The sequence below is a fragment of the Pangasianodon hypophthalmus genome, chromosome 29 (genome assembly GCF_027358585.1).
Source record: "Pangasianodon hypophthalmus isolate fPanHyp1 chromosome 29, fPanHyp1.pri, whole genome shotgun sequence".
NCBI lineage: Eukaryota > Metazoa > Chordata > Actinopteri > Siluriformes > Pangasiidae > Pangasianodon > Pangasianodon hypophthalmus.
The window spans coordinates 13,991,178-14,006,003 of NC_069738.1; the positions used below are offsets into that span (position 1 = coordinate 13,991,178).

Consider the following 14,826-nt stretch of genomic DNA (forward strand, 5'->3'; position numbering starts at 1 on the left):
ATATCTGCATAGAGACTCCTCGCTCTCAAAACTCAAGTAGTCACACTTATTGACGATTAACTAATCTTGTGCATTTCATTAGTAAAATCTGGCTGCTAATTACTCTAATTACTAATTACTTAATGATTGTTGTAGTAGGAAGGATGCTTTTGTGTTGTCACCTGAAGTTATCTGTTTGTTTATAGAAGTAGGTGAGGATCACATATGTATTATTTAGGCCCTGAAAAATAAAACCATAGAATTGAAGGAGGGTGTACTTTCTTTTTTCCCATGACTGGAAGTGCATGTCTGAATGATCTCTACATGTGAAGTTTCACTAGATTTAATCATATCATCTAGTGTATGCCAGTAGATACTGTAAGGTATATATTATAAAAAGTCTAGTTAGTCTAATTAAATATTCTACAAGTTCAGTGCACTTGCACTGTTTGTGCAGTTATGACATGCCTAATCAACAAAAAATATCTTTTATTACCTACGCACATTCAAAAAAGCCTGTATTTTTTATTTTCTTTATATATGTTGAATTAAACCAACTAGATTAGTGAAAAGTTCAATTCTAACTCTAGCACATCTAATCAACGCTAAAAATCAACGCCAAAGCAAGCTGTGCAGGATTAGGGAGAGAATTAAGAACACAAATCTACATCAGGACAGTTATGATAGTTTGTACATTATATTACAGCGTGGTATACTGCCGGCCCCTACTGTTCAGAACACTGTAGTGCACACTTCACCGTCGTGTGGTGTGCATCAGACTGCTGCCATAAACACAAGCACTCCAGTGTTACAGACTTAGTCTTTATTTCACATTTTCAACATTTCTTTGTTGAAATCTGATTAATATTCCGCCAGCAGCTGATGTCTACATCATTTCATTCTTAAAAGTATAAGCCATTTGAAAGAAGCACAGCTTAACACCTACGCTAAAATCAAGCCCACTGTCCATCTGTTAAAAATATGTTCTACAAGCTAGAAATTGCATAAAAGAGCAATGATATGCACACACACACACACACACACACACCTTTCCTCATCTACATATTGAGGATGAGGTAGCATACTCACATTATACTCTCATACAGCCATTACGTATTTCTCCATGACATATACAGTATAAGGTTCAGCATTAACTCTGTAACCAGAATGTTACTACTTCATTCTTGTCACAGAAAAGAAATGAAGATCTTTCTACACAGCAAATTAAAGTAAGATAGCGCATCTCAATGAACTGCGACAGTAACACAGTTTTATGTAGCCAGTTAATATTTACAGCCCATATTCTTCTTCTCTGTACCTAACTGTCTCACCTAGTATATTAGCAGTGTGTAATCTGTACATTCTGATATTAAATACACATGAACTAGTAACTGCCAATTCTCCAGCCAGTACCACACATCAGCTCGTAATGGAATTACACATGAAGAGAGCAGAACTGACTCTGGCTCATAGAGTCACTGGAATGATGGATAGATTTCACTCAGGTCACATTATGTGAGTTTTGTAACAAGATTAAAGGTAGAAACCACTTCAGATTACACCAGTGAGTTATTATCAAAAACCTTGAGGTGTACAACTAGATAGTAGAGGCAGGAAATTCTATTTACAGCTATAGTTACATATAGATATAGATATAGAAGTTATAGGCCACAAGATTCATTTCATGATTTTTTTTTTTTACATTAATTCACAAGCAGTGTAAAGCAATAAAGCCCTATCAAAAATAGTGTAAAACAAGCAAATAGATAAATAAATAAATAATAATAATAATCATAAAGTTGATCGGAAGTGCATATTCAGTGCAATTAAAAATGATTTATTTTTAGGTATGAAATATAAAACCAAATTTAGTACGATAGCCTGGTGTTACTGAGAGGTCACTGAGATAACTACCTCAGCTCAGTTTAGTGACACGGGATTGGATGGTGACTCTTCTGACAGGTGTTTGATCTGCGTTGCGATTCGCCACCAGCTCCTGCAGCTGCAAAGCCCCTCCTCCAATAAAGCAGAACGCGGGACAGACGGGAGCAGAACAGTCGACTGGACCCTCCCAGAGCGGGCGCAGAGAATGAGCATCATAAAAGGTGACACGGCTCTTCTCGAAGTCCAGACACACGCCCAGCCTAGGAGGAAGAGGGTAAGTGACACCGGTCGGCGAGGAGGGGCTGTTGCCGTTAGAGATGTCCCTGTGATTGACTGTTCCTTGGTGGGCACTGGCAGAGGCGGGCAGGTAGATCTTACCCATGCCCATTGTGAGGAAGGTGAAAGGGGGCAGAGAGTCTGAAGAATCTTCTGCCCCACTGTCATGGCCACTGTCAGGGTCATACCTGCACAGGTAAAGAAACAGTTAAATGTTCAGAGCATCTGAAATGAGGTGGCAAAATGTGGGTGGGGTTTGTTGATTGTCTTTTATTTGTTTGTTTGTTTGTTTGTTTGTTTGTTTTTCTGATTTTGTTCAGTCTTTCTACCAGCATTGGATCCCTATGCCATGTCTCTTTCTTCTACAGGTTTCTATCCAAAAGTTCAACATATTATACGTGTAAAGTTTTACAAAAAGTCAGCAAAAACTGTTACTATCATGCAAATATTCTGAATGTGGAGAAACCACAGCTGAAAGCAAGGTGATAGACACCTGGTTCCTGGTGATAGGTACCTGACTTCATGCTTACATATAATGAGAATGTGTCCACTAGGGGGCAGAAACTGATCAACTAAATGAAAGTCTCCTTTTCACTAAAGAATAAATGGAGAAGAAGCAAAGTAGTGGATGAGATAATACTGATACAGCACTACTATGTGGAATAGACAGGGACAGACCCTTCTCTCACTTTCACTGCACATCAACACTTTTTGGATGCTTTTGTGCTCATTACAGCCCTGCTTCTGAGCGTTGCCCAGTTTATAGTCAGATTAAAGAATTATGTTGGTAATATTACTCTGGAAATCTTGATAAAAAAACAAATGGAAGAGGGGTCACAGTGTACCGGGATGTTGGGACGACACACCTCCCTACCTCTAAGCGTTTGCCTTAAGACTGGGTAACATGCGACCCGCCAGACACACTGTAAGCGTTTTAAAGGTTCATCAGTGCACCTTTGTGCACTACACGTCTTCATAATACACAAAAATGTGCTTTAATTCAGAAGTATAAACCAGCCTTTACGCACAAATTCAAAATCTGAATCTTTGATTTCTCACCGTGGGCTGGCCATGTCTTGTGGCAGATGGAACCATTCCTGAAGCTTTGACTCCAGACCAACACCGACCTTCATCAGACAAACAGGGAGAGAGCAACAGAGAAAGAGGGGGGGCATAAGAAAGGTAAAAATAAATAAATAAATAACATACACAGCCCTGTCCAAAAGTAGTGGAACGGCAGGCCAATTCTTTTGTTTTTGCTATACACTGAAGATGTTTTGGTTTGAGATCAAAAGATGGATATGAGATGATAGATCAGAATTTCAGCTTTCATTTTCTGAACTAGATCCGTTAAACAACTTAGAACATAGATTTGTTAAAAAATGCCTGTTTATTAAAAAAATAAACCAACATGAAGAGAGCTGTCAGAGAAAAGCAAGTGATGACAAGACCAAAGTGTGGAGAAAGAAAGGATCTGCTCATGATCAACAACATGTGAGCTCATTGGTCAAGCACGGTGGAGGTAGTGTCATGGCTTGGGCTTGCATGGCTGCTTCTGGAACAGGCTCTCTACTGTTACTGATGATGTAATTCATGATGGTAACAGCAGAATGAATTCAGAAGTCTACAGAAACATTCTCACTGCCAAATTACAGAGAAGTTCATCCAATCCAACCATCATGCAGCTAGACAATGACCCAAAACACACTGCCAACACAACAGACTTCATCAGGGACTTCATCAGAGGGAAAAAGTATAAGGTTTAAACTGGCCAAGTCAGTCACTAGACCTTAACCCAACTGAGCAACATTTCACCTCCTGAAGAGGAGACTGAAGAGAGAAACCCCCAAAACAAACAACAACTGAAAGAAGCTACGCTACAACCCTGAAAAAGCATCAGAAAAGAAGAATCCAGCAGTTTGATGACATCAGTGAGTCACTGGCTTTATGTAGCTATTGCAAGCAAGGAATATATTTCCTAATGAAAAGTGTTATTTAAGACTGTTATCTTAAAGTAAATCTTATCTATTCCAATACTTTTGCTCACCTAAAAATTGGATGGTCTGCCACCAAAGATGCCATGTTTAAGTTGTTTATAATAGATGTAAATATCAAGAATTGAAAGCTGAAATTCTGATCTATCATCTCATATTTATCTTTTGATCTCAACCCCAAACGTCTTCAGTGTATAGCGAAAAACAAAAGAATTAGCCTTGCTGTACCAATACTTTTGGAGTGGACTGTAATATCAACATGTTTAGAGATCTATTTTTCTCCAGTCTCTCATGTTGTTAGTCACTGCATTAACTTTTGAAGCTGTACTTGCCTTAACTAAGTAAGAGCCAGGCTCCACTGAGCATGCCCAATAGTGGCGGCCCTGTGTGACGGCCACATCACCCACCAGCAGGTCAGCGGTCAGGTGACAGGAAGTTAGGGCTCGGTCAGCTGCCTGCAGAAGAGAGAGGCCTGGCACGCTGCGGGCACAGCGCTGCTCTTTACTCACCACTAGTCTATCAGCATGTAGACCCCAACGTGAATCCAAATAGAAATTCAGTACTGATGGGGGAGAGGGGAGGAGAGGAGAGGAGGGGAGAGGAGAGGAGAGGAGAGGAGAGGAGAGGAGAGGAGAGGAGAGGAGAGGAGAGGGGAGGGGAGGAGAGGAGAGGAGAGGAGAGGAGAGGTGGGAATAAATTGCAGGAGAAAAGTGTTCAGCAAAGAGGTGAAAAGGAGGAGAAAAGAGGACAGAGACAAAGAAAGTATTGGAATTGAGTAAGGGATTGGAGTTAAGAAAGGAAAGACAGGATTGATTGATTTATTGTTAGAAGAGGCAAAAGGACAAGGCAGAAGGGCAGCAATCAGGAAAACAGCCAGAGAAAATTAGGGTGGAACAAATGGGATATACACAAACAGACTGCAAATATTCTGTAAAGATTAACTGGGAAGATTTTTGTTGTTGTTGTTTTAACAGATGATTAAGAACTAAGTTAGCTCTTGGGAGATTTCAGTTCAGGGGCAAAGGAAATGTACTACAAACATAAGTTTGCATTCATTAAATCTTACTCGTTTTAGCAGTTTAATATGAATATTTGTCCAGATAGCAGACTTCATGCTTACTTTTGTCATCTGTCGACTTCCACAATTACCAAATTTGGAGGTACTTTGGTGGTACTCAGTGTAGCAGGTAATTGTATGGGACAAATATAATCTCATAACAAAATACATCACAAAGACAAGGTTCTGAGGAAGTAAGACAACTTGGTGGATATGGCTCAGACACAGAAAAGAGAACAAAAAAGCAAGCATAAATGGCTGACAGAAAAAAAACAAAAAAAAAACAGAAAGACTAGCTTGAAGGATGGATGAGGAGAAAGAAAAATGAAGGATGAAGGTGTTGTACAGGAGTTCAGCGGATAGAATAAAAAAGTGGACAGGGGAATGGGGATGGGTAAAAAAAGAGAGAAAAGATGAGTTAGTGAGAATCCTTCATGGGTGAACAGTGGTAAAACAGAGCACTGGCCACACTGGATGCATGTGCGCTCTTTACTGTGTCAGTGTGTGGCTCTCCCACCTGAAATCATGAACAAATGTAACAATAATAACAGAAAATAAATTAGGACACCAATAATAAAACATGGTACCTTAACATGCAGAAATGCTTATTAATGATTAAAAGTTCAGTCCAAAATGAATTATGCATGAAATGAGACAATTCGGAAATGGGACTAAAATGTTGAATGATGTCAGCTTTAATTAGAAAGTATGGATTTATCAGTGTATGGTCGTTTGCCAAATTACTAGGTTTAAAACAAGGAGTTTTGATTTGGCTCATCCAACATAGATATAAATATCCTCAAAATACAGCTGGCATAGTGCACTTATTCACTCACTCACTCAGTCACTCAGGGTTGGCAAGTGTCATCGCAGGGCACCATGCACACACACATTCACACCAAGGGAATTTATCTTAGGATATCACGTGAGAAAACCAGAGAACCTGAAACCCACAAAACCCACAAAACCCACACGGACATGAACTCCACACAGTTAGTCACCTGAGCTCATGGGGGACAATAATTGGTGACCCTGGAGCTGTGAGGCAGCAACACTATCCGCTCTGCCAGCATGCCGCTGAATCAACAGTTCTGCTTGGATATATTTATATCTATACTGGCTGAGCCATATGCCTCTCAAGACTGCAGCTGCATATCCATCATATGATCAGAGTTGTGTTTTATCGTGTTGAAAACATGCTGTGTGTTTACCTGGAGCTGGTGGAGTGTGTAAGTACACTTCTTCGCTGTACTCTCCAAAACCAGCTTTATTGCAGCCCCTCACTCTGAGAACGTACACGCTGTCCATCTCCAGCCTGTTGATCACAGCACTGGTCCCGCTCACCTCGTCTAATCGCTGCCAGCCCCAGCGGGCTCCAGCCAACCCCCCGCGGAGGCCAGCTCTCGTCCCGCCCCCTGGCACCACGCCCCGGCGACGATACTCCACAGAATAGTGCCAGGCGGGGGAGGACTCCTGCGGCAGTCGCCAGCACAGGAAGAGCTGATCGTAGGCCAGAGTGCGCTGGGTGTCAATCACAGGGGCTAAAGGGGCTGATGAAATGAGAACGGTTTGGTTTGGATTAGTTCTCACTGCCATAACCAAAATAAAAAAAGGGCAAAGATTTAAGACAGGTCAAACAAATGTCTGTCCAAGTCTTCTCTGTGAAATGTGACATTTAGGCCTGTGCTTGAAACACCATATTTCTCAGAGAAGTTACAGCAAGCACTCTAGGGACACTGTCCTTCACCCAGAAACTGGGGCATGAAGTCTGGTGAGGTGAATTCTGTTGGTCTTGTTTTTACTGTTCTAAATCTCACAAGTCACAAGTGAAGGTATTTTAAGTTTATGTGCATCTGGTTTGATTCTCACCTTGAATAAAGTTTAGGTCAGTGAGAAGTTTAAGCTCTCTGGAGACGTCCAGTTGAAAGTGTCTGAATGAGGGATCAGCAGAGAGAGAGAAACTCTGCAGGGACTCAATAGACTGGGCCAGCCTGGAAGAGAGAGAGAAAGAAAGCGATAGAGAGATAGAGAGAGAGTATAAATATAAATGATGCCATCAATTAGACTACCATAACAAAATAGAAATATAGTGCTACTATTTTCTACAAAACACTGGTTTCAAAATCCTTACAATGAATACAGTTAATATTTTAATATTGAAAGGGGAAAATATTGATAGAGTGTATGGAATACAGTGCTACCTTCGAGCATAGCTTCATTATCGTATATGCACACAGTAAACTTTGAGGTATGGTGTCCTGCCCAAATAGCCACATGCCTTTTTTTTATTAAACAGTATGCATCTCCATTTCATGCTATTCAACTAGCCCACTAAGGTAGACAACAAAACAGATAATTGAATGTTCTAGTTCACCTCTCTGATCCATCAAGTGTGGTGTATAACACCTAAATACCACCTGGGGCATGTTGAGATTTTCCAGCAAGATCAAGTAGTGACATATGACTGAGTATTCGGCATTAATACAACCCTCATATCACAATCATTGCCTTATTGCCAGTGCTACAGGAACTGTATGGAGCTAGCTGCTAAGCAGTGGGTGATACAGGTGTCCACCAAAGCTGGAGATAGCCTCCTCTTTTTCATTTTGACTTCAGTGAGTGCACATTTCTTCTAATGTTAGGAGCATTATTTTTCGAGTGCTACTGAAAGAAGCCCTAGATAGGATGGGGCAGGTTTTAGACTCGCAAAACCAGCATGACCAAATGGACCGTTCCTTAGGACACCACACCTGGGTGCCATCTTCCAAGACCTACAGGAAGCACATCTGCCTCACACTTTAAGCACCTACCCTCAGACAGGTAAATGTCAGAGTAAGCTTAATCCACCACACCAAGTGGGCTCTAAACAGTTCAGTTGTTGCTCTGTCCCAGAGATTCAATTTCCTCCTGGACAAAAGAGCTATAAAAAATTAGTTCGAAAATTTTCTTGTTTAAAAGAAGGATGGCAGGTTCTGTCCAATTTTAGATGTGTGAGGTTTGAACCAGTTCAAGAAGACCCTCCCTTTGATACTCCTGACTGCATTCACAGAACTGGTTTACACCCAAGAACTTGTGAAACGCTTATTTCTATGTTCCTTTTGCCCCAGATCACAGATGCCTCTCAAAGTTTGCCATCTAATGGCAGGCATCCCCATTTAAAGTCCTGTCTTTTTGCTCTTTCCCTAGGACCATAGGTATTTTTCAAGATGAATACAGGCAGACTCTGATGGCATAAGGATATGGCCACATTTGAATGACTGGCTCCTGTGTGCCTCCACCTAGATGCAGGCCATCCAGAACACATCCACCCTCTTCTCTCAGATGACAGCACTCGGACTGTCATAATTCTTGAACATCAAAGCAGCTTAGACAGTTCATTATGATTCTTAATGATTTTATATTTAAAATAATATTTGTGAGTGTGTGTAAATGCTACCTGTTATATGTTTGCCTGGCTGCATGTACAAAGCAGGCTGAATCTGTCTCTTTCAGCAGCTCCTGGGTAAATGCCATCAGGCCAGCATGTTCCAACAAGCTGCGCCTCTCTGCTACCTGACTGGCTAAAGCATCGCTCCGCCTCTGGCGTGAGTTTTCCAGGGCCTGAGCCAGGATGACCTGCCGCTCTGAGAGTAGAGCTGTCAACTCCCTCACACACTGAGAGAGCTGTTCACGGGCTGCTACACTGTTCACCTACACACACACACACACACACACACACACACACAACCACATCCAGGCACATATTTGGAGTACATGTGTTGAAATCTGCAGCTTTACCAGAAGACTTTGGAACTCATCAGCACATATTATTTTCCTATTTCCTGGAAAGTAACAAACAGTATTTTTAGAACCAGGAAAGTTTTTGTAAATAGTTGGAAGACATGTCTTAATGGAGTAGAAGAAATCTCTGAACATTTGTAGAGCTGTAGACAGCTGTGTAGAACACAGTGACCCTGTTGTTTGGTAATACTACAGGGAGTAGTACCTCAGTCTGGGTGATGGCATTCTCCAGCTGTGTGATTTGAGTCAGGACTGTAGCCTGATTGGAGAGGATGTAGTTTAGCTCCTTGCTGATTTTTTCCTACAAAAAAAAAACAAAAAAAAACACATACCATGCAGTCTGTAACAAATCAATGATGAAAAACTCGTGATGCAGGCAAAGCTGTGTATGTCAAAGACTACACCAGTTATTTGTCCAGTTACTAATGGTCCCCTTTATAAAAAAAACGTGGTGTGATTATAACATCCTACACTGTTTCCCCAAGTAAAGACCATAGATTAAAACTGATAGCTGCACTTTAAACTCATATTATTTTCCCTCAATATGTTGGAATACTGTTCAATTACTCACACAGTATACTGTACAAAAACACAAGAGGAAAGCAAACACTGGAGCTACACAACAGAGTTGAAACTAGGACTTAGCAGCTTGCTGTTTAGAGAACAATAGGCTTTTTTGATCATTGATAACAAAATGACTTGCTGCTTTGCTGCAAAATTCCCTGCACTAATAAACATACACTATACGGCCAAAAGTATGTGAACACCACATTATCAGAATCAGAATCAGAATCAGCTTTATTCGCCAAGTGTGCACGCAGACACACAAGGAATTTGTTGTGGTTTTCTTATTATGGAGTTGGACCTCTCTTTCCACTCTTCTGGGAAGGCTTTTCACTAGATTTTGGAGCGTGGCTGTGGGGGTCAGGGACTGTTGTTGAGAAAGAAGGCCTGGTTCACAGTCGGCATCCCAGTTCATCCCAAAGGTGTTCAGTGGGGTTGAGGTCAGGGCTCTGTGCAGAACACTCAAGTTCTTCCAAACCACATGGTGGAAAACCATGTCTTCATGGAGCTCGCTTTGTGCACAGGGGCATTGTCACACTGGAACAGGTTTGGGCCTCTTAGTTAATTGTAATGCTTCAGCATACAAAGACGTTCTATACAATTGTGTGCTTCCAACTTTGTGGCAACAGTCTGGGGAAGAACCTCATATGGGTGTGATGGTCAGGTGTCCACAAAATTTTTGGCCATATACATTTTGGCCAGTATTATTATTATTGTATTGTACAACTGAACAACAATTACAAAACCTATGGTTGCTCTGTTGATCACAGCTACTTTGCTGCATATTTGTGGCTCTGTGGCACTATACATTACACGAATAATTCGTCTTCCCAGGGGTTAATACTCCAGTACTGGAGACACTTTCACATCTCTCAGAGGACTTGTGTATATAAGGCTATACTCACATTATATCCTATAGCACATTTTATAATGCTTTACTAAATATGTTTAATTTTTTTATTATTCTGAACACTCTTATTTGAATGCTCTACTTTTTGGATTGCTGCTTTTCTGGGAATTTCCCTCTGGAATTAATAAAGTTATGTGTCTATCTATCTGTCCATCTATCTATCTATCTATCTATCTATCTATCTATCTATCTCAGATTCAAGATTTCAGAGTCAGCAAGTCGAGTCAACTATGGTACACTATTTGTGCAAAATACCTTGAGTGCCTGGTATGCCTGGCTAACAGGCACAATTTTGTGACCTGCATGAGCCCGACGCAGCTTACAGAGGGAGCAGAGGAGCCTTTGGCACGTTTTACAGTAGAACTGTAACTTTTCCTGATCATGCTCTGTGCATGTCAACACCTGGAGAGAGAGAGAGAGAGAGAGAGAGAGAGAGAGATTATGGAAAGGATTATGACGATTATGAATAAAGCTGATTTTAGGCCTCATGGCTATAGGGTCACTGGTTTGATCCTGAGCACAAGTTTCTGTCTGTGTGAAGTTTCTGTTCATGTTCTCCCCCTAGGTTTCATCCAGGTTCTCTGATTTCCTCCCACCTTTGGCTACACCAAATTACCACTAGGTGTGAATGATTGTCGTCGCCACTGGCCGTCGCCACTGGCTTGCTCATTAGGGATAAATTCACAGTGATAAATTTAAATATTTACAATATATTTTTGTGAATCCATTTATTTCTGTAAAGCTGCTTTGTGACAATGTCCATTGTTAAAAGCGCTATACAAATAAAATTGAATTGAATTGAATTGAATTGTGTGATTGTCTGTGGGCATTTTGCCCGGGCATCCTATCCAGGGTCCAGATCCACCATGACCCTGATCATGATGAAGAGGTTATTCAGATGAAGAGGTTATTAAGATGAAAGAATAGATAAAGTTTTATTTGGAGTAGTTTGATCAGAAGGGAGTATGTTTTTAGATTTGGGGAGATGGAGATGGAGAGGAACAGCATTTTGTGTTTTGTGCAAAGTAGGGTAAGGTTGGTATACAAAATGAACAATTTATGAATGAGCCAAACAATAACACTACTACGCCGACTGACAGGTAACATATTCTGTCTCATTTTGGACTTTTATAATCCTTCTGGAGTGTGATGAATGCTCACCTTGGGTCTGAAGTTGAGTGTGGGTTGTACATGCTCGTGCTGGGCGCGCGGAGTACCCCACGGGTGGTAGAGCTTAAAGCACTCGTTACAGAAACTCGCCCTGCAGTCAGCACAGCCTTTAGTGGCCTCCATAGTCTGAGGAGACTTACAGAACTGACACATCACTGCCACGCTGCCCAGACTTACTGTGTGCCTGTACCTGAGAGACAATCAATCAGTCAGTCAGTCACTGTCTGAACTGACGAGTCACCACACATCTGTGCCATTCCTCTCTCTAACAAACGAAGGAAGAATAAAATACAGAAAAAGTGCCCAGTACAGAACATTGACAGGGATTTCCTAATCAAATTATTCTAACAAAATGCCATTTTCACACCTGGTTTTACAAACAAAGACATTTTACAATGTTATTTAACAAAAGTTATTACAAAACTGGTGATCAATCTTTCATTATGCCATGTCCCATTGTTCTTCTTAGCCTATGTGTTATTACAAAACCTGGAAGGAAACCCCAGACCAGGATATTATCGGTGGAAATGGAAAAAAAAAATCTCACAGCATTACCTTTCCACTATGCGCTCCAGTGTGAGGTTCCTCATACAGTCCACCAGTCCTCTCTCACCCAGTTCCACATCTCGACCACAGGGCACACAAGGGAAGAGCATGATCTGGGTCGAGGCCTCCTTGCGCCTGCGCCCTGGATATGTCCCAAAACCTGTAAAAAAACACAGGAGCAGCCGGTTATTCATTTGTTCCACTGTTTTTTTCTTCTATCATTTTTTTTTACTCTCATGATTATTCCCTAATAGTGGAACAATTCTAAAAAACATGAAACTTTATGTGTTTGGCTAATTTCCCTAATTAACATGAATCCTTTAAAATTGTACTTATAGTGCTGAGATTATAAACGTGACAACAAGTAGATGGATTTAAAATGTATTTTTAGTTTCTCCTCATTTCTTGTTTTTGCTCACACCTGTGAATGCACACATGTAATCTAGAGAATTCCCAAAAATGTTTTTGTGCATCTATTTCAATACATATTTTTACTTTCTTTGTATTGCATGATAATGCTTGTATCACTTTCTGTAGTAACCATAAGTTTGATTGCCTATGAATTAGATCAAGCTTATGTGGTTTTACATTACATGACAAATTAACAATAAAATATCAATATGTTAAAAGTTTTTCATTTACACGGCACTCTTATCTAAAGCAAGTTACAATTGAGACAGGACCCAACAGAGCAGTTGAGGGTTAAGGGCATTGCTCCAGGGCCCAACAGTGGCAGCTCTTTCATACTGGGATTTGAACTCCTGACTTCAACCATCAGTAGCCCAAGGCCTTAACCACTGAGCCACCACTTGCCCCCACTTTCACAGTCGAATTATTTCAGCCCTACAACATAAACACACGCACCCTTACCAGGACGCAATGGGCGATCTACAGACCGGTGGGCCTGGCGCGGCGAGCGTGTGTGTGGTGTGGAAGCGGGAGAGTGGGGCTCCGGGGGCAGCTCGGGCTGAGGATAGCCGCTCTGCACCAGCACCTCAGACGCACACAGCAAACACACGCTGTGCTGGCAAGGAAGCACCACCGGCTGCTTCACGATGTCCTTACACACTGGACACTGGAGTTCCCGCTCCATGCTCTTCATGTTAGACTGGAGGCAAGAGAGAGAGAGGATTTAGACATAAGAGACTACAATGTTTCCAGCTAAAATTATTAATATATAAATATAAACTATAAATATGTAAAGACAATAAGGACAAAAATAATTAGAATCAACATACCAAAGCAATTAATGATATTATTTCTAGTGTATTTCTAACACATTAATAAACTACAAAAAAAAATAATAATAATGGAAACAGGTACTCATAATACAGTATACTCTCCTGTACTTCAGCAGTGTGTATTGTAGTCATTTTTATTTTTTCTACTATCTGAAACTCATTCTGCAATAACAGGGACAAGTGTGATGATAAAGGAAAAAGAAACCAACAGCAATCAGTTCTGTGTATACATGTGGTAAGAGTAGCATTCAGTAAGCATCCAGATGACTGGAACTCATTAGCTCACTAAACACAGAGTGCTGAGCTCAGGACCGGTCTCCTACACTGGAAGCTGATCATGTTCTCTAAATTTGCTACACTGGACTGATAGATGCTGTTCATTCTAGGAGAAAACAGATTAGCTCCACTCCAGATGTTTCTGAGGTTACTTAAGTTTACTAGATGTCACCGTTAAGTGATATTCCAGAAGACATGAAAGATATGAAAGTTTGACACAAAAGTTTAGGTCAAAGCACTCAAAACCTTCACACTAGCACTAAGATCAGGAAAGAAAAAAGTTCCCCTTTAAGCTCATATAAATACAGTGTTCGACTCAGACCCTCTGACAGATGGTCTCTAATCCTTCTCATGAATTTTGCTGAGGTAACCCTGAATCCCAAACTTCTGTTACAGTAAGCTTCCTACAGTCTGAGCCAGCATTCTTTGCTTGCAGCTCATAAAGGAACAGTTTGACTAAATATCTAAATATGCCTTTATCTTCCCGATCTATTATACTGTACAGATTATCATATTAAATGAATGTATCTTGGGACAATTAGCTAGATCTTCATGAAACTGGTGAGGATTTGGGGGTCACAAACACAAGAACATCGCTACAAAATCTATCACCGAGAATATAAATATGCCAGACATTTAAAAATTCAGACATAATGATTTCTTGACAATTTTTACAGTGTGTCAGGGAGCATTATTCTGCTGAAAGAGGTCACTTCCATTAGGGTATACCGTTGCCATGAAGGGGTGTACCTGGTCTGCAACAATGTTTAGGTAGGTGGTATGTGTCAAAATAGCATCTACATGAACTCCAGGACACAAAGTTTCCCAGCAGAACATTGCCCAGAGCATCACACTGCCTCCACCGGCTTGTGTTCTTCCCATAGTGCATGCTGGTGCCATCTCTTCCCCAGGTAAACGATGCAGGCCACCTTCTTCCATTGCTCCGTGGTCCAGTTCTGATGCTCACCTGTCCATTGTAGGCACTTTTGGCAGTGGACAGAGGTCAGTATGGGCGCTCTGACAGGTCTGTGGCTATACAGCCCCATACGCAGCAAGCTGCACTGCACTATGTGCTCTGACACCTTTTTATCATAGCCAGCTTTAACTTTTCAGCAGTTTGTGCTACAATAGCTTTTCTGTGGGATCAGA

The 14,826-nt window shown here is 41.1% G+C and overlaps 1 protein-coding gene across 6 annotated transcripts in view; it reads right to left on the reverse strand.

Moving 5' to 3' along the window:
* The window catches only part of trim46b (tripartite motif containing 46b), a 35,230-nt gene continuing 20,404 nt past the window's right edge, over window positions 1–14,826 (reverse strand). For 2 of the 6 annotated variants that reach the window (XM_026927908.3, XM_026927906.3), the window contains exons 3-13: window positions 13,031–13,268; window positions 12,170–12,320; window positions 11,606–11,804; window positions 10,700–10,846; window positions 9,176–9,271; window positions 8,627–8,880; window positions 7,060–7,181; window positions 6,402–6,740; window positions 4,466–4,695; window positions 3,199–3,266; window positions 1–2,327 (exon numbers count right to left, since the gene is read on the reverse strand). In XM_026927908.3, coding sequence (XP_026783709.1) covers window positions 1,895–2,327; window positions 3,199–3,266; window positions 4,466–4,695; window positions 6,402–6,740; window positions 7,060–7,181; window positions 8,627–8,880; window positions 9,176–9,271; window positions 10,700–10,846; window positions 11,606–11,804; window positions 12,170–12,320; window positions 13,031–13,268 — 2,277 coding nt within the window. In that variant the 3' untranslated portion in view covers window positions 1–1,894. The other 4 variants (XM_026927909.3, XM_034301494.2, XM_034301492.2 and 1 more) reach the window with 4 other exon arrangements.